At 40.1% G+C, this 20,799-nt stretch overlaps 1 protein-coding gene across 8 annotated transcripts in view; it reads right to left on the reverse strand.

Moving 5' to 3' along the window:
* The window catches only part of CYRIB (CYFIP related Rac1 interactor B), a 95,988-nt gene that overhangs the window by 14,410 nt on the left and 60,779 nt on the right, over positions 1-20,799 (reverse strand). For 5 of the 8 annotated variants that reach the window (XM_087962209.1, XM_087962211.1, XM_087962213.1 and 2 more), the window contains exons 3-7: positions 15,900-15,933; positions 5,739-5,821; positions 3,331-3,452; positions 1,592-1,697; positions 1,012-1,148 (exon numbers count right to left, since the gene is read on the reverse strand). In XM_087962209.1, coding sequence (XP_087818335.1) covers positions 1,012-1,148; positions 1,592-1,697; positions 3,331-3,452; positions 5,739-5,811 — 438 coding nt within the window. In that variant the 5' untranslated portion in view covers positions 5,812-5,821; positions 15,900-15,933. The remainder of the gene's footprint in view (positions 1-1,011; positions 1,149-1,591; positions 1,698-3,330; positions 3,453-5,738; positions 5,822-15,899; positions 15,934-20,799) is intronic. The other 3 variants (XM_087962215.1, XM_087962214.1, XM_087962216.1) reach the window with 1 other exon arrangement.

Consider the following 20,799-nt stretch of genomic DNA (forward strand, 5'->3'; position numbering starts at 1 on the left):
ATATGCCAGTTCTTGAAGCAGAGGAATCCTAAAATCAAGTTTAATATTTGGAGAACGCGTGAGATTTTCTACCCTTTTCTACTTTCTTACCTTCTTATAGATAATTTGTATGCCTATCCATTATGAACACTGTTAAGTCTTGGTGACTCACAATCAAATTATTATGATTTTATTAGGTGAAATGTCAACCTCTGCCTTAATTTGTTCAAAAGAGGGCTGAATTTCTAAGTTGTAAAAGGCGGAGAAATTAGACATATTTATTTGATTTTTTAAAAATCCTGCCTTTATTGCTTAATAGGTAACTCAAGGCAGTGATGCTCTTTCCTCCTCCTATTTTCCCAACAGTAACCACCCTGAGATAGGCTGGACTGAAAGTGACCGACTCAAATTCCCCCACCCAGCTTTCAAGTCTAAGGCAGGACTATAACTCACAGCCTTCTAGTTTGGCCCAAATTCCCCAGCCAGCCTATATGCCTAATAAATAGATATAAATAAAATGGCATTTCAAGGCCAAGCCACTTCAGCAGCATTGATGATCATGGTTCAGGACCTGATCACATATAAAGCTTAATCAACTGGACTATTAGAGATACTCCAAAATATAAATGAGCCAAAATAGTGGGTCTGTGACATAATAATCAGCATTACCAGATCTCTTCCTCTGAAGATTTTCCACAGATTGCACTGAAGTGAGGGATAGAATGGCAAAACTAGAATGGCTCCTGATCTGATTCAGGTCTCTTATTTATATCCTTAAAGTTAGCTATTTATATTCTTAATGTGGATTAATAATCCGACTCCTCTAACAAAAAGGTTGACTAGTAAATATGCATGTTTGAAAAGAATCTGTTAGAAATCTATTATTTCTGCAACAGATGGAAATAGGAAAGAAACACGTCTAAGTACCTCCTTATTTGTTTTAAACACAATCTGAAAGGAGACCAAACCTCAGTGTCAATAATGTGACTTGGTGATCAGCCAACCGTTCAGGAATTACTCTGTTGTATTTACCTTCAGTTCGTCAAACCGAAGCGTGAAATGAAGGATTTCTGCAAACTGCTTAGCAAGAGCCTGCTCTCGCTCCAGATGCTGTGTAGGAGAATATGGAGTGCTAGTCAGGGCCCCGAGGAGACCTCGTAAAGCAGATTCTATTTTGAGGGTGGAAAAAAAGAAAGACAAGGCATAGATCAAACGCTGGGGACGTGTTGGAATATCTTGGCATAATTCACAGTTACAAAAACAGGGTGCAGTTCAAGTGTGACAAAATCCTAGGTGTTGGTGTGTTGACTCTAAACAGTCGAGTTTAACCTGGCTCCGAAAGAAAAGAGAAGAAAAAACTAACCAGTTCTTGCCTAACTACAGATACATTGAACATTTACAACTCAAAACACCACCAGCAGCAAGTTGCCAAAATCATGGAGGGGTGTGATATTGTTCTTAAAAGTCATCTCCATCTGTCACGCTAAAATGGATTGAGGGGTTTTGCAGTTGCTAATCTAAGCTTGTGTGAAGTGGAAATACAGGAAGTTTGCTAATGGAATAAAATAAATACTCCGAACTATTGCGGGCATCGATGAGCCAACAGTCTTACCTAGCCTCTGAGAAAATTCATAGAATTTCTTTAGTTTGCCCACTAGGGGGACAACTGCACCCCACGCCTTCTCTTGCAGTCTCTCGTCGGTGGGATGCTGTATTGCCTGAAAAAAATTAAAACGTATATTTCATAAAAAAAATAGGAGTTCCCCTTTACCCCTACCCTTTCTGCAATATTATCTTTTTATTATTGATTGATTGGTTGATTAGCCTTTAGGCCACAAGAACGTACAAGGTTCAAACATGTATTACCAATAAAATCCTATACAAACGATTTAAAATCAGAGTAAGATAAAATACAATAATTTAATAAATATGGAGTAAAATGACATAAAATTATATTTCTGTATCCCCCCTGCAATCTACCCCAATCTTTAATATTATCTAATGACAAAGTAGAGGCATCATTTTGTATGCTGTTTAACGTTCTGGGGAAAGAGAGAGGTACAAGGATCTAAACGTTTTTCACTATATACGTTATGCTATGAGGTCAATAGCAACACTATGAGGATCACCTTTTGTAACAAATGTGTGATGCAAAGACAAACTGGCAATCAGTGTGTATTTACAATGGTTGCAGTGCTCCGTGTTCATGTGATCTCCACTTTGCAACCTTCACAGCAGACTTCTGATTTGCAAAGCCGATGGGGAAGACAGCAGGAAATTGTCAGTTGCAGTTAGGGGACATCATGCTTAATGACTATGGGCAACCTACTTAATGACCATAGCCAGAACTGATGGGCTGCTGTTATTAAGTTGGGAATGGTCACATGATTCTTCACTTTACAATTGTACATGCCATATGGCCAGGAGTTTGATCCTGACCTGGTTAAGGTTGACTCAGCATTCCATTCTTCAGAGGTTGTTAAAATGAGGACCCAGGTTGTTGGGGGAAATATGCTGACTCTGTAAACTGCTTAGAGGTGGCTGAAAAGCACAGTGAAGCGGTATATAAGTCTAAGTGCTACTGCTACCATGTTCCCCCGAAAATAAGACCTGAATAGAAAATAAGCCCTAGCATTTTTCAGGGTGCTGGTAATGTAAGCCGTACCCCAAAATAAGCCCCAGTTAAGGTCATCAGACAGGTGGATGCATTTAATACCGTATTTCCCCCAAAGGCCTATCAGGAAAATAAGACTTAACGTGTCTTTTGGAGCAAAAATTAATAAGACCCGGTCTTATTTTCAGGGAAACACAGTATTAGTGACAGAATTGCCAGTCCCAAGGGCACTCTTTGATCCACATAATCATGGATCAAAAAGTGGGTGAAAGGAGATGCCTTAAATAAAAGATATCCTTAAAGGGAGCAGTGTGGTGGTAACACAACGAATGAGAAATAGATGTAATTTATTTGTAAGCAATTGATTACTTACATGGAAAAGTATAAAGCAAACCCTCTGGATGATTTCTAAAGACATGCTTGATCAAGACCAGGGTTCTTTTTTTTCAAACTTGGCAACTTTTAAGATGGGTGGATTCCAACTCCCCAAATTCCCCAGCCAGCATAAGGCTGGCTGAAGTCCACCCAGAGTTGCCAACACTGTATTGGAAAACATTAATCGAGACTCTTGACCCACTGAGTACACTTGTAAATATTATGTTATGACTAGTTAAACAAACATTTTATACCATTTTCTCACTTAAGATATCAAGAGGCCTTCACTGATCAAAAAGAAGCATGTGGGCGCTAGGCTTTTAGAACAGGATTCCTGAATTGAATATCTGATGAAGTTTTACCTCTCGTATTTCATGTCCAGCTCCTCTGTAGGACTGTAAGTCTTCCAGGATTCCTTCTGCATCCTTTAACACTACATTTACCTGATTGTAAATTTCCTTTTCTAATTCTGTAGGTTGAGCATCTACACATAGGAGAGAATATCAGGTCGCGTATGCAGTTATCCCCTTTACAAATCAAAATATTATGTCCATATTTTACTCCTAATTCTGTTAACAACTTTAGTGGAATATCTTTCCACTATGACATTTGATTTATTTGTCATAAAGATAATGTCTGCGTGGCTTAACTTTATTTATTTATATTTATCAATCAGTGGATCTTTTTTAACTGTTACATTGATGGTAGCCTTGTTTTATGTTTATTGGATCTGGTTTTATCAATTCAATTTCATATATCATTGCAAGAACCTTGCAGATTAAAGTAGTTCAACTTCATTTTCAGGCAGTATGTTCTTATGCTATGTCTCCACCACCAAATATAAAAATATTATCACTGTTCTAAAGGGATGTAGTTATATTATAGTTTCAAAATCAGCATCTTATGAAATTTTAGGTAGCATTCTGAATGATTCTAAGAGGCTAATAAAAAGAGATACTACAACTATCATAAAGCCATGTAGGCATAGAACATATTCTAATTTTATTTATAAAAATTTTTTACTCAAAATCAGGAACATTTAACACGTTTCTCTATGCTCTAGCAGTGCTTTTGGAAAATTAGAAGGCACTGAACTGTATACGACTTTGGATGTGAAAGGGGTGGAGGGGAAAGCATTCTACAGTGCATGGGAATAACATTGAAGCACCTCATTAAAGTAGCTGCATCTTGTTCCAGTGTCACACGGCTGCCTTTGCAGTGTAATCTGATAAAGATGGATATAGTTTAAGGAAGCCTTAATGAGGAGAATTTCTAAATGGAAATGCTCATTATGGTCTTAATCAGGAGAGTTACACACAGATACTTTGTTTGCCCATCCAGCAAATGAAGTTGCTGCAAAGCACCTGGACGGGCAAGCAAAACAACTATGAGCTGTGGTGGTGCAGTGGTTAGAATGCAGTACTTGCAGGCTACTTCTGCTGCCTGCCGGCTGCCTGCAATTTAGCAGTTCAAATCTGACCAGGCTCAGGGTTGACTCCCCTTCCATCCTTCCAAGGTCGGTAAAATGAGGACACAGATTATTGGGGGGCAAGAGGCTGACTCTGTAAACTGCCTAGAGAGGACTGAAAAACACTATGAAGTGGTATATAAATCTCTTGCTATCTGTGTGTAACGCTATGGATTAAGACTATAATGAGCATTTCCATTTAGAAGTTTTCTTTATTAAGGCTGTGCAGCCCTTCAAATTCAAAGCAGAAAAGATTCTTTGGAGCATGCAGTGGTACACTTCATCTCACAATCAGGAGGCTGTGAGTTTGATCCTAGGTAGAGGCAGATATTTTCTCTCTCTGGGCACAATGAGAATATATCTGCTGAACGAAACTCCACATTGGCAACAGGAAGGGCATCCGGCCATTAAACACACTACTAGCTCCTTTTAGTTGCCCAAACTCCACCCTGCAAGGGATTATGGAGTCGTTAAAAGATGATGATAACAAAGTGGTACACTTGTATCACTAGGTCAGGGGTCCCCAAAATTGGCAACTTTAAGACTTGTGGATTTCAACTCCCAGAATTAAGCATAGCTGGCTGAGGAATTATGGGAGTTGAAGTCCATAAGTCTTAAAGTTGCCAAGTTTGGAGACCTCTGAACTAGGTGATAACTCCTTAAACTACATCCATCTTTATCGGATTACACGGCAAAGGCAGCTGTGTGGCCCTGGGGGAAAATGCAGCTACTTTAATGAGGTGTTTCATTGTTATTCCCATTCGCTGCAGAATACTTTTCTCCTTTCACATGCAAAGTATTATACAGCTCAGCACCTTCTAATTTTCAAAAAGCACTGCTAGAGAAGCCTCTTAATCTTTTGTTTCATTCAAATTGGAAAACTGTGATTATTCAAAAGAAACCAGCTTCACAATAAGCTTTAGGGCCCCCGTTTCTTTTGAAGTTGGTTTCCCGGTTCTGATAAAATAGGACATAATGGAGACTTGCTAGCTTTGCAAGATCCGCTCCGCTAGAGTTGAGTACAAGTTGTGGGCACCAACAAAATACTTAAAACATATTTATTATAACCTATAATTAATTTTACACTATAGCCCCTTTTTTCCTAAATGGATATTGTTGTCTCAAGTGAATATTCCTAACACGGGCTCATATTTTTTCATCCTTGTGTAACCCACTCTCATATAAATGAGCCAATAAAACGGAACTTAATTTATGGTTCAGGCATTGTCTAATAAGCTGCTTTTTCAGAAATGCATAAAAATAGCCAGGGCTTATGATACGTAAGTTAAAAACAGTTCTCACTTTCAAAATCCAGGAAAAAGTTTGGTCCCTGTTCAAGGTCTGTGCATGTCAAAACTTTAAGAAGGTTCCCCATGTTAAGATGCCTGTTGAGACAAAAACACATGTTTTCTTTAGGAAAGTGCTGAAAAATTAAGAGGTGGGGGGAGATGTATAGATTGATATAACTTGGGGAGCTTTCACTTCCTGTCAAGGATCAGCAGAGTGGACATATCCCTCCCAAATTCCCAATGTCCTATAAATGACAATTGGCTCTTCCATAACAAATGAAAGACACAAGAACCCCATTCTGTATCCACTAAAGCCACAGACCACACAGCTATCCAAGTATGATTATACTACTCTTCGTAGATTTAACAGATGCCTAGAATTGAAAGAGGCTCTTTGGACCACTGAATCCAGTCCCCTTGTCAGTAAGCAAATGTATATTTTCGCTTTGCCTACAGCTTATAGAATTGGCAGATCTGCATCCAGGTCTTCCTTTCTCTGCTGCTTTACATCACATTAACAGCAAATTCTCATAATCCTTTAAAATAGGGCTGAGCAAGTTAATGCCCTTAAAATGCTTTGCAGTATGACTTCCCAAAACAACTGATGGGAACTCTAATTCAGAGCATCCAAAAAGCAGAAAAGTTGCTTATTCCGCAATCTACATCATCACAGCATGTATTCAGCATAACTATACAGTTATAATTTTTCTTCAATATTAAGCCTTTCTCATATTTGGCTTCTTTTTTCTACACACAAATACACACACCATGTATCTTCTTGAACTATCTATAGAAAGGGATATCAAGTTTATGATTACTTACTTACATATTAATAACCAATATATACATTGAGGAGGAAAATATTTGTTTCTTTAATGCAGAGAAGAAAGGTATCTAATACAATACAAAGAAAAACCTATAACATTTCCAAAATAATGTTTCTCAAATCATTTTACCACTGAACCAGAGCTGAATGGCAATATTTCCTTCTCACCAACTGGCTTTAATAATGTTCTGCTACCCAGAAAGTATTTATCATTTATTGAGAAATACTAAGTACAATCCAGTTTAGTCAGCAGCTCGTTGTACATTTCACTTCTGAAATTGTTTTCCTTCACCCACAAAAGGTAGGTTTATTTTTCACAGCAAGCTGTGTTAAGAAAAGCTATAGGATTAAGATGGATGACACCCCTGAAATACTTCCTTTTAGGTCTAAGAATCTTAAATGCCGACAATTTAACAAGATGTCAAGCCCATGCTTTAAGGTATCATGTTGAGACAAATGATATTCTGGGAAAATCGGCAGCCTGGAACTAGGGTGGTGCAGGAAACCATCTGTTGAAAAAGCAATTATTGGTGCATGAATGAGGAAAATCTTGCTTCTACACAGTTCTGGGGCAGTCTGCATGCATTAAGATTAAAAAAGCAGGAGGATGCGTTTCTAAAGCTTTCCTATATGAACTCTTAAGGTCAAAACAGACTTGGGTGATTAATAAACTAGTCGCTACCTGAAATTAAAATCTTTCAACATCATGGAGCAAGGATATAGAATTAAACCTCCGATTCATTAGGGTTCGTTTTCTCTGAACTAACTACTCACCAGTTCCCACAGCTTATGATGCAACCACAGTAACCATAATGTAATATTGATTTATGGGGCAAAGGGAGAGAGAATCCCCAGTATAGCAATACATAAGCACTTCTAGCGGGCTTCTATATTAATAGAGCTCTCTATATTTATAAACTATGGTCAGATATAAATGCAAAGGGGAGGAAAACACATCTCCCCATCAGCCCTACAAAAAAACTACCATCGCTGAATGTTACTTACTGCCTGCTATTATTTAGCAGCCATTCTTTCAAGCTGAAACAGGTGTAGCAACGGAAGGAGGAGGAATTCAGCAGCTCAACTGAGAAATCGATAATTTTACCTGCCTTCTGCCTTTCAGCTTTTACCATTCTAGCTGGCACTGAAAGGAAGACCAACCACTTCTGCCTGTTTTATAGTATTGTTAACTACTGCAGGAAGTTACATAGAGCTACCGTGGTTCCCCAAAAATAAGAGCAGGTCTTATATTAATTTTTGCTCCAAAAGAAGCACAAGGGCTTATTTTAAGGTGAAGTCTTATTTTGGGGGAAATATGGTACTAAATGCATCTGTCTGGCTGACGATCTTAACTGGGACTTATTTTTGGGGTAGGGATTATGAGCATCCTGAAAAATCACGCTAGGGCTTATTTTCCAGTTGGCTCTTATTTTAGGGGAAACACGGTGTATAATGCAGAAGTCCTTGACCCACAACCATTCATCCAGTGACCATTCAGGGTTACAACAGCATTGCAAAAAGTGGCTTATGACCATTGCAGACCATTCCCCCATGGTCATGGGATCATCATTTGGGTGCTTGGCATGAGGCATGCGTTTATAGCAGTTGAGGTGCCCTTGGGCGTTCACGTGATTTTCTTCTGTGACTTTCTGACAAGCAAAGTCAATGGGGAAGACAACCATATATATTAACTTAACAACTGTAAATATTCACTTAACAACTGTGGCAAAGAAAGATTGTAAAATGGGGCAAAACTCACTTAATAACAGTCTTGCTTAGCCATGGAAGATTGGGACTCAATTGTGATCATTAATTTGAAGCCTACCTGTATTAGGAAAGCATAGCAGAGAATTTTCACTTCCTCCAACGCTTTCCCATTTTTTTTTAGGCTGCATTGATAATTTAAAGCCAATTTTGGAAGGTTTCAAGTTAACAAAACTTGGAAGGGGAAGACATTAGGTTGAACGCTACAAGTACAAAAAGTGCTCCTTTGGACTCTAAAGTAAGAAGAGATAAATATAAATTCACTCCTGGTATTACATCATCTGGAAATGCCCACTAAATGTACAGTTTAAAACTGAAATCTGTTAAAATGGATTTACTATAGGTTGCTGACCCTCTAGAGTTAGGAATGTTTCTCCATATATCCAGAGGATTTGAAATGTTTTCAGGTTAGTGAAATAAAGTTATGATCCTTAGGGATCCTGAGTGCTCCAAATTTCTAGTCCTCTACACATGTAGGATTTAGATGGTGGTTCCTCCGTCCTATTTAAAAAAAAGGACTGGAGGCTGAATCTGGTACTAGATGTCAGTGAATTGGAAGAATCGTGAGTGTGGGCCTTCTAGACAGAAAGGGAAGCCATGGGTGGTCACTCTGAGAATTCGTCACAGTTTTGCTTGGCCTTACATACTTTCGCTCGCCCTCCCAACAGCAACGGGGTAGAAATATATGATTGGCTTCAACTGGAAGCAACAATCTGCAGTCCTTCAGTGCCTTGGAGACACTCCCAGAGCCTCGCTGCAAAGGGCACGGAGGCAACATAACCTCAGAAAATCAGATTAACAGAGTTGGAAGGGACCTTGTATTTTAGGTCATCTAGTCCAACCCCCTGCCCAAGCAGGAGGCCCTACATCATGTGTGACAACTGGCAGTCTAATCTCTTCTTGAAAGCTTCCAGTGATGAAGCTCCCACAACTTCCAAAGGCAAGCTGTTCCATTGGTTGATTGCTCTCACTGTCAGAAAAATTCTCCTTATTTCTAGGTTGTATCTCTCTCCTTGATCAGTTTCCATCCATTGTTCCTTGTCTGGCCTTCAGATGCTTTGGAGAACAGCTTGACCCCCCTTCCTCTCTGTGGCAGCCCCTCAAATATTAGAAGACTGCTACTATACTCATGGCAATGGTCATTGATTGACAGAAGGCAGAATATATGAACGCTGTAACTTTGGTTCGACAAAAATATAATAATTTTCCTCTTAAGAATGAGACAGTATTCATCTATTTTAATGCTTTCCAATTTATCTATTTTTAGGCACTAATTCTCATTATCAGATGCTGTCTGATGGGAGATATTTAGAGACCGAAATGCCAATGACCGTGTGATTCATACCATTGGTTGGTCCAGATTTATACACCAAGATATTAGCCAACTCTGCTTCCGGCCCCTATAAGAACAGACACCAGGAATCAGTGGGAAATACTATTTCCAGCTTGACCTACTTTTGCAAAATTAGACACACGGAACGCTGCATTTGATTACAATGACTCGGCCCATTATAGCCTTATGGGATTGTCTGATGCAAGGGGCCATGTCAAAATCAGACAGGCAGAAAGCTGGGGCACATTTTCTAAACAAGACTTGCACGCATGGCCTTCATGCTGGATGCATCTGACACATTTTAGTTTGGGCTTAATTCAGAGGAAAACGCAATGGAATTACAAGCTGTAATACCAATTCTGAAGCATCAGAGATAACTCCCCTAGGGGCAAGAGTACATTAATAACTACTTTGTCCCCGATACGTGGCTTGGTGAGTGATAACAACCCCTCCTCCAATTTCAATACTTTTGGGAAGAAAACCCCCAAGATCAAGAATTCTTCTTCAAAGGCTCAAAATAACAAACTGCAAAGCTATTTTTTTTTTTTTTTTTTTTTTTTATTTTTTTAGAAGCGGGTTGGGTTTTTTTTTTTTGTTTTTTTGTTTTTGGGTGGGGGGGGGGGGGGGGGGGGGTTGGTTGTGGGGGGGGGGGGGGGGTGGGGGGGGGGGGGGGTTTTTGGGGCGGGCGTCTGTTTTTTGGTTTTTTACTTTTTTTTTTTTTTTTTTTTTTTTTTTTTTTTTTTTTTTTTTTTTTGTTTGGTTTGGGGGGGGGGTTTTTTTTTTTTTTTTTTTTTTAAAAATTGGGGGGTTTTTTTTTGGGGGGGGGTGTTTTTGGAGAAACAGGGTATTATACTTTTCATTTGGAGAACCACTATTGGAAGGTAGTAGGGCAGCTTCTCTATAAACCAAGCATATGCACATAGACCTCTCTATTTTTCCCTAAATGAAATTCAAAACACAAGAGATTGAAAGCTGACGTTTGTATCATGCAGGGTATACAATAGGGATAATGAAGCTGAAGTTGCAATGTGGAAGGATTTAATACTAATGAACGGAAGAGCCTGCCAAATGTTTAAATCACAGAAACCAACAGTGATCATGAATCAGTTCCCGTAATTTTTGATAATGGGTAAACAATGCACACAATAAAACTATATACGTGTTTTGATGTATCAATGCCATCCATCCATACAACCAACCAATCAGGGGTGGGTTTCTACTGGTTCTGCCCACCTCTGTAGAACTGGTAGCTCTGAACAGCAGCAGACATAGAACCGGTTCTATGTCTGCTGTTTTTGCCCACCCGGGCTCTTACCTGACCTTTATTTCCTGATTTTTTTCAACTTCAGCTGCCATGCGAGGCACGGCTGCAGTTAAAAAAGCAGGAAAAAAAGGGCTTTTTGAAAGGCTGCTTCTCTGCATGCAGCATGTTGATGATGATTTACAGGCGTCCGCCCGGCAGCGTGCAGGGAAGCACATCGTAAATCACCGTGTAAATGACCGAACTGGTAGTTAACCCTGTCGGATCCCACCCCTGCAACCAATGGCATTGAATGAATGTAGCCCTTGATTTACGACTACAATTGAATGTCAGGTGTGAAGAAGCTTCTTGGACGAGAAGCAAAATGTCTTCAAAAAGAAAAACAAGGAAGTCCCAGTTGCCTCCTGAAAAAGCCTCTTTGGGACAACCATGACCTGGATGACTGAGAATCTCCACAGACTTTTAGCTCTACGATTTGGGATAAACACCCTTGGAATGGTGTGGGGGAAAAGGAATGGATTTCCAGAGGAGAAAAAAAATTGCGGACTACAGGAACCATTTTCACTACTCAGGTGACCCTAAAGACACAGGTAAAGTGCTTCAATGAACCTGTAAAAGGATGCCGATGACCAGCTGTCTGCAAGGAATATATATCCTTCCATTCCCCACCATCCTGTCAGAGCCGAAGAAGCTTCACGGATGAGAAGCAAAATGTCTTCAAAAAGAAAAACAAGGAAATCCAGTTGACTCTTGGAAATAGCACCTTTGGTACAATTGAATCCAAACTTTCCGCTGCTAAGCAAGACAGTTGTTAAATGAGTTTTCCCTGTAAAATGTATTGAGCATAATAAAGGAAAATATTTGTAGCTCAAGGTTGACATGAGGGGATCCTCAATGCTCTATGAGCTCGCTGGTTTTCTTGCAGATGTTTCATGACCCAAACTAGATAACAACATTGGTGCTGGTAAGGAATGCTGTCTGTTGTCAGTTTATATTCTAGTGCAGTGCTGGCTAACCTTTTCAGCAACAAGGGCCCAAAGTGCGCGCACATCCCCCAAAATGCAACGAGCATGTGCGCCCCGCGCAGCCACCCCACTCACCATGCATGCATGCACAACCCCCCCGCCCCATTGTACATACATGAACGACGCTATGTGCGCCCTGCCCCCTGTGCGTGTGCATTTGCCCCCCCTGTACCCCCATGCATGCGCAGCAGAGACCCAAAAACCAGCTGGCTATCGGGAGGTGCACATGCATGGCGGAGCTGAGCTGGAGCGGCGGCTCACATGCCCAGAGTGCCACCTGTGACATGCATGCCATAGGTTTGCCATCCTGGTTCTAGTGGCTTGTCCGTCAGTGTTGGTGGGAGTGGACCTAGAGATTAAGCATTCAGATCAGCGTAGATCAGGGGTTTCGAACTCAAGGGCCGGAGACCAAATCTGGCTCACGGGGTGCTTAGATCTGGCTGGTTGGGCCACTGTAGAAACAGCGAAGGACCAGCCCGCGGTGCCTCTGCCAGCAAAAATGGAGCTCTGGAAGGCCGTGCGCAGCCTTCCCAGACTCTGTTTTGGGCTCCTGCATCCCTCTGCCAACGAAAAAGGAGACCGGGGAAGCTGCCCACGGCCTGCCCAGGCTCTGTTTTCACTGGCAGAGGGCTGCAGGAGGCTGTCGTAGCCAAAAACAGAGCCTCGATGAGTGATGTCAAGCTGGGCATGCCCAACCCGGTCACACACACACACACTCTGCCCCCCCCCAAGGTCAAACACAACCCTGATGCGGCCTTCAATGAAATCAAGTTTGACACTCTTGGCGTAGATTAACTCCAAGGTTAACATCAGACCGACAGTCAAGAAACCCCAACCAAGAAACTGCCAGAGAAGCCAACAGCGAACAGCCCAACCAAAGAATCTCTAAGACCATCCGCACCTACACTGACGGACAAGCCAACAGAATATGAATTGACAGCAAACTGTGCTCTTTACTAGCACCGATGATGCTACCTAGTTTGGGTGATGAAACGTTTGCAAGAAAACAAACAAGCTCAGAGAGCAACCCTCATCTATTGAGCATTTTGGAAGAAACAAGCAAATATTGTTTGCTCAACTCCCTAAAGAATCTTCGTGCTTTTAATACTTCTTGAAAGGTTTAAAAGCCATACACAAATGTTTGGAGAGTATCAAAGAGACGGGCTGATGCACTTCCTTTTCACTCACTTTTGAAACTAGCAACCAACCACAAACACAGGTGAGCATTTCCTTAGTGAACAGCACATAAAAACCTAGCAGCCATTCTGCACCGTACAACCCTCCCTTGAAGAAGTCAGCCGTTAGAATTTGAATTGCAGACACACACACACACACACACACGTGGAACCAGCCATTGGCCTGAAGCTCCTTTGCCAGCTCTTGCAGAAATATGAATTCCAAAATCAAACACAACCATAGCCCACTGCCTACTGTGGAAGATGAATTTGCCAAATTCTTTCTGCCACTACAGTCAGTCCTCGACTTACGATCCATAACTGAGCCCAGAATTACAGTGGTAAGTCACGGCGGCCGTTGAAGCAAATTACCACATGACTGGGAGCCGACTTTTAAGATTTTATCTGTGGCGGTTGTTTAAGCGAATGGGCCAGATAAGAGAATGTGGGGATCAAATCCTTTATATTCAGTGAGGATTTTTTTTTTTGCCAGAAACTAGACGCAATCACCCAAAATTGGCAAAACTACATCGTCCCAAAAGTGCGTTTTTGAGGAGGCAACTGGATTTCTTCAAAGAAAAAACAAGATAAGTCCAATTGCCTCCTGAAAAAAAAAAACCTTTGGGACAACCATGACCTGGATGACTGAGAATCTCTATATACTTTTAGCTATACCACTTGGGATGACCCCCTTTGAATGGTGTAGAAAAAAGGAATGGATTTTCAGAGAAAAATTGCAGACTGCAGGAACCAGCACTACTCAGGTGACCCTGAGGACACAGATAAACCTCCAAGTGCTTCAGCGACCCTCTCAAAGGATTCAAACGACCAGCTGTCTGCAAGGAATATAAATCCTTCCCTTCCCCACTATCCTGTCAGAGCTGAAGAAGCTTCTTGGATAAGAAGTGAAACGTCTTCAAAAGAAAAAATAAGAAAGTCCAGTTGCCTCCTGAAAAAAACACTTTTGGGACAACCATGACCTGGATGACTGAGAATCTCTACAGACTTCAAAGCCACATCGAAAACTGTGGTTGTGTGATTGTGGGATGCTGAAAAACAGCCAGAAACCAACCCAGTTGCCAAGCACCCAAAATGCAACCACATGCCCATAAGGGGTGGATGTTGGAACTCTGGAACTGGGTCATAAGTGCCTTTTTGGAAATCTATTGTAACTTCGACCAGTCACTAGATGTTAAGCAAGGACTATCCATATTTGTTTCCTAATTGGCAGAGACCATCTATATACATTTCCACAGACTTACCGGTTTAACGCTCTCAGTTCTTTGATAAGGGAAGTAGAACTATCAGTACTGTGATATAATTTCATAAACCAATCTATGTAGAACACTAAACTCCTATTCCCCCCCCCCAATCATTCCAAAGAGTTAAAAAGGAAAAGGAAAATTAGACACGATTGTCTCTTCCTAAAATCAATGTAAATTAAGCTACTGCAAGAAATACTGTTTAGGTCATAAGTTCCAGACATATTCATGGCTGCAAGGAATGGGAATAGTTGAACAAACATTGGGTGTCAGAGGCAAGATAAAACAAATGTTTTGAGCCATCTTGTGCTACATCCTTTCTTATTCTCTTTTCTATTGCTGACATCTAGTGGCAAAATTTAACTATGCGGCTTCAGATTGGTGCAAGAAGCTAATGACTATAGAATATGTTCATTAATAGGGCTGTTTGAAGATATTAAAAGCAACCCTCTAAGAGGTCAATTCTCTTCAGTGTGAATAAAGCATTAATGTTTTTTTGAATATGAATGGCAATAAAAGCAATTGAAGTAAACACAAAGCAGGAACTTTATAAATAATAGGCAAGAGTTTATTTAGAGAGATTTTAAAATACCCACAAATCACAGTTCATTTTCTGTTCCTTCCAATATTCTCTAATAGAATGGATAACTAGCTAGCTACACCTATAGCATTTTTTTAAAATTATTCTGACATCAATGACATTTGCATTTGGACTTGGGGTGACATGATAGCAGTATTTCAGTATATGAGGGACTGCCACAAAGAAGAGGGGGTCAGCTTATTTTGCAAAGCACCAGAAGGAAAGACAGAAGGGATGGAAACTAATCAAGGAGAGAAGCAATCTGGAATTAAGGATAGATTTCTTAACAATGAGAACAATTAACCAGTGGAACAGATTTCCTTCAGAAGTTGTAGGGGCTTCATCACTGGAGGGTTTTAAGAAAAAACTGGACAGCCACCTATCTGAAATGGTATGAGCAAGGAGACCTCCCTTCCAGCTCTAATCTATTCTATATAGGATTCATTTTTACTAGCATGTCAACTGTATCATAAAATGCAAACTACGCTGCATCGCATTTAGGTAAATAGGATTTACAGCAATTCCTAATATTTGTGAGAAATCATATGTGATATCTTATGGTCAGCATCTTTTGCTTTTTTAAAAATGCATTACAATAAATAACTAAATACTTAAAGAGTCATGGAGAGTTCATTATTCTGTGTAGTAAGAGCTGTAGGGAAAACCATGTAAAAGAAAATAGCACATTAAAAATGGAAAAGGTGTTTTATCTACTCATTTATTTATTTATTAAGAAAAGGTTCTTATGCATTAAGGTTGTATTATGTGTCACTTAAGAAAGAACGACCCTGCATTATTAACTGTTTTAAAATCAGCTTCCAGATACCATCCCCGAACCAAATTTAGGTAACAATTGTCACTGCAAAAACGAAACAAAGAACAAGGGTGGTTCAGCAAGGTTGGCGGGAGCAACAAGCATCTACAGTGTTAACAAAACAACATTCTCACCTTCAGCCAGTGCTGCTCTGTTTTTGTTCCCAATCTAAAAATATAAAAAGAGGAAATGAAACCATGTCCAGTCAGTTTTCAACTAACACTTCATCTGTTTTTCCCCCCAAACAGAACGTATTTTTAGTCACACCCAAGTCCCCTTAGCAAATACACTAAGGTCTAACGGAAGCTTACAGCAAGTTCTATGTATCAAATATTAGCACATTTTCTATACTCAATGTATTCAATGTCCTAAATATAATTGCACATACAGTCAAAATATTAAAAACAGGAGTGGATTTTTGCAGATTTTTCTACCTCGAAAGAATACCAGTCTGGCTGTGGAGGGGTGACAGTGTTACAGTGCTTATCCGCCAGCATAATTCTGATTTGGAATGCATTTGGATGTAATCTAATCATGCAATTACCGAGCTTAAGCAGAAGGTCTTAATGCTGATACCATCAACACTTGGTCACATATCAGGATGTGAAACCAGCATATGAAATAAGGATGCAAATAAAGGCTAAGTCATTTCTCCTCTTTCTCCAGCTTCACCGTCTGAAATACGACAGAGACTTTGCCGGCATGTAGGGCACCTGTTATTTTTCACACTGTTCAAGTTTAGTATACATCACGGAGACTTTAAATGGAACACGAAAAAGTATGGCTAAGAGGTATAAATCAGCTCATAACATGACAAGATAACTATTTATACAGATGTCCTAAGCACATGGTGAGGCGGCCATCTAAAACATCTCACTGCACATGATCTAATATATACTATATGAAGAACCACAGGGGTAGTTTATGTCTGGGAGAACTGACGTATAGCAAAAGTGGATTAAATAGACAAACCATTAGTACATGCAGCTGGAACATCACATAGTAAGCTCTGAATTTCAGATCCATACAATAGGGCCAAGAATCTTATTATCTATCCTGCAAAGGGAACTTGGACTGAAACCTGCTTGTTGGTCCTTCATATCTACTTCGTGACAAAAAGAGAATCCGAATCCATTCAAATTTTCCCTCAGTAATTGCACTGTATCGACACTAGAAAGAATGTTGAGGCAGTAATTGAGTATGCCAAACATTAAGATTTAAGGAAGAGGTATAAAAAGCACTGGATATTTCTTTAATCCAAGAGGAAATATTACTATATATTAGCTGGTATGTTAAAAAGCCATAATTGCTTTTAAAGGGTTTAAGTACCATCCTTTTTTTTTTTTTTAAAGTTTCTATTTAGTTTCAATTTTCCTATTTAAGTTTAGGACCTGTTTTAAATGTAAGGTATTTAGAAAAGATTGATAGATTACCTTTAATCCTTACCATAGCTATCAAGAAAGATTGACGAGGTGGCCCCAATAAGAGATTACTTTCAGCTACCTCCAAAAATTTGTTGTCCTACTTGCCATAAGAAAGGTATCTGGATGGAACATACTATATATTATCAAGGAGTTCTCCTTGACAAAATGTACTATCAGGTTGATCGTATCTGGCTCTACCACCTCATGCAATTTCAGATCTGGCACTGACACTTGGAAAACCATGGTTATCTTGATGGATGGACCATTCAGAATGATTTCCAAGGGGCTTTGATATCACTGACCATGCTGTTATTTAAATCTCAGCCATGACATTTTTTGTATATGTGCTTTACTTAACCCAAATGAGTTTTTTCAAGAAGCAACTGGACTTTCTGTTTTTTTTTCTTCTTTGAAGATGTTTTGCTTCTCACCCAAGAAGCTTCTGCATGAACTGAAGAAGTTTCTTGAATGAGAAGTGAAACAGATTCAAAGAAAAAGTTGCCTCTTGAAAAAGCACCTTTGGGACAACCATGACTTGAATGACTGAGAATCTCCATAGACGTGTTTTACTTAAATGTTAGATAAGCTGCCTGGTCTTGGTGACTCCAAACAGCCTGCCTCAGAGCCTTCCAGATATAGTTGCAATTCCAACATTAATCATAAACAATGAACAGGGATGTGGCCTTCTTCAATTTCCCAGTCCAGGATTCTCAGCCCTGAGATTTATTTGATGACAGCCTTCTGAAACAATGAAGACTATCTGGTCTCCCTCCATCACACCTGTTATGGAGAGCACAGTGGGGATGAGAGGGAAGATGCAAATTTGGGATTGGAGCTAAATAGAGATATTATATTTATGCAAGCATTATGGTGTAGGCCTAGGAATATTCAGGTTGAAAAAGTCCAATGATAGACATGGAAACTCATTGAATGAAGTGAGTGGCATTAGGCTAGCTATTACACAGGATTGTTTTTGTGGGAAATACATATTTATGAATACATCGATCCGGAGTTTTGTTATCAGCTACAGAGGACTTCAGGAAAGCCTTGCCAGCTGCAGAAGAAATGGGCTGACAAAACAGATGTCAGGATGTGCAAGGCCTGTGCAAGGTAACTAGTAGGGCAGCTCCACCCCCCACATCCTCACCCTAGCTTAATTTTTACCCTTGCACTCTGGAGTGGGCGGGATCTTAATTAGGGCTTATTTTAGGGGGGGTTAGGGCTTATATTGGGCGCACATGTAAAAATCAAGTTAGGACTTACTTTCAGGATAGTTCATATTTTTGGGGAAACAGGGTATCAGCCTTCTGAACTGAATCCCGGACACAGACGCTTTTCATCTGGTCTTATTTATTTATTTTTTTGAATCTTTTCTATTTCAAAGTGAAGAGTAAGAGATACTCCAGATGGTTTTTCCTCCCGCCTATTATGCATCTCAGATCATTTTAAAGCATTTCAGAATCCAAACCACAATGGCTCATCATATATTAAGCAAGAAATCAGTTAAAATCTCCACTGCTGCTTGCAACTGGGAAACTGAGAACCGAGACCTGTTGGATAAATCCCTGTCCTCATGAGGACTGGTGGATGAACCCAATGTTGCTGACCCTTCATGATGCATCAGTGCGAATTATAGTCTCAATTATCTAAATCTGTCAACTGCACAAATCAGGTGCCTAGAATTCCTCATTTTAGCTTGCTCAGTTTTTAACTTAAAAGTCACTTGCAATGCAACATATGCTTTGCCACAGATAAGTGAACACACAAGAAACAAAACTGCACACACCATCATATATTCCCCTACTCTATACAGCTGGCAGCCCAATTAGACATATTTGCTGAATTCAAAGACCACCAACCAACAGGCACACATCAAATGTCCCCGCATTTTTTATTTTATCAGAATTGCTCCATGAAATACTAAATCACATTCTGCTAGATCGTTGCTATACCTTTATAACAGAATCCCTCCACTGCACCTGTGAAAATTATAAATAATAACAATGCTCCTACAGACACACAGAAAATGTATTTCAGAAACCCCTGCTTTTTGGAGAAGTCAGCTTTCTCCAACATGGAAAAAAAAGGCAAAAAAGGTACTTAGCCCATAAAAGTATTAATTAATTCAGTCTTTGAGTTAGTGTCTGCCAGGTATCTGGAGATGTGACAGTCCAAGAAAAAAAAAATTCAGAAAACTATCTTTTTTCCAAAGCCTTCCTTTACTTTTATTTTTTATTAGTATTTTTTCTTTACATCAGAGGCAAAACACATTCCTGTACAGTACTGCTATCCAGTTTAATGTTCCAAATGGATTTCTTCAAAGCTACGTGAAAGACAAGTCACTGTGTGAGAACAGTAAAAATTCTATACATGGCAGACAATCTATAGAGAGCAGCTCCCAAATGCAAGGGCAGGAATCTATTTATAGGGTTGTTTCCATCTGCTGACTTTTGATCCAGAAATTGGGGGATCTGCTCTTTCCCTATGGAAGCAGGACAGATATTGGCAGAAGGATTTATATAACTCTACCTGTAGTGCAGGGCTGGGCAAGCTTTCGCTGACAAAGAGCCATATTTAACATCTTTTGTATGGCTGGAGGGCACAGTGAGTGGTTTCATGATGTCAAGTGGGTGGAAATAAGATTTTACGGCAATTGGTGAGAGGAGTTTTGAAGTGTCTCTTTATTAAACCATACTAAGCCAATTCCAGGACTGATCTCAAGAGTTTCTGAGCAGCTTTTTCTTCAGAGCTGCAAATAAAGTCATGGTTTTTATGGTACAACTTTGGTTCTAAGTATCTTCTAGGCCTGCAAAAAAAATAAACGAGGCTGTAGACTTCATGTGGCCTTGGGAGCCTCAGACTGCTCACCTATATTATCAGTGATGCTTAAAAATGAGTAGTGCAGGAATCATATAGTGCGGTTTTCCTATACAGGTAGGCCTCGACGTACGGCCACATTTTAGGCCAAAATCTATATTGCTAAGTGAGAAATTTGTTAAATGAATTTTGCCCCCATTTTACAACATTTCTTGCCATAGCTGTTAAGTGAATCACTGCAGTTGATAAAGTTAGTCACCTGGTTAAGTGAATCCGGATTCCCCATTGACTTTTCTTGTCAAAAGGTTGCCTTGAGACACAGCAACGGTTATAAATATGAACTGGTTGCCGAACATCTGAATTTTGATCTCATGATCATGGGGATGCTGCCGAGGTCGTAACTGTGAAAAGCAGTCGTAAGTCACATTTTTCAGTGCCATTGTAACTTTGAACGGTCACTAAATGAAGAGTGAATAGTTGTAAGTCAAGGATTACCTATACTCAGTGGTGGGATTCAAAAATTGTTACTACTGGTTCTGTAGGCGTGGCTTGGTGGGTGTGGCTTGGTGGGCGTGGCAGGGGAAGGATATACTGCAAAATCCCCATTCCCTCCCCTCCCCACTAACCTGCTTTCCAGCTCCGTTCTCCTGTGCAGGGCAACAAAAGAAGACCCAGCCAATGAGATGGGACTCAGGAGGCAGAGAATAGATGGGGGCAGGGCCAGTCAGAGGTGGGATTTGCCAGTTCTCCAAACTACTCAAAATCTCTGCTACCAGTTCTCCAGAACTGGTCA

This window comes from Notechis scutatus, chromosome 3 (assembly GCF_049901735.1).
Source record: "Notechis scutatus isolate UNSWTSFEM ecotype Mainland chromosome 3, rNotScu1.2, whole genome shotgun sequence".
Taxonomy (NCBI): domain Eukaryota; kingdom Metazoa; phylum Chordata; class Lepidosauria; order Squamata; family Elapidae; genus Notechis; species Notechis scutatus.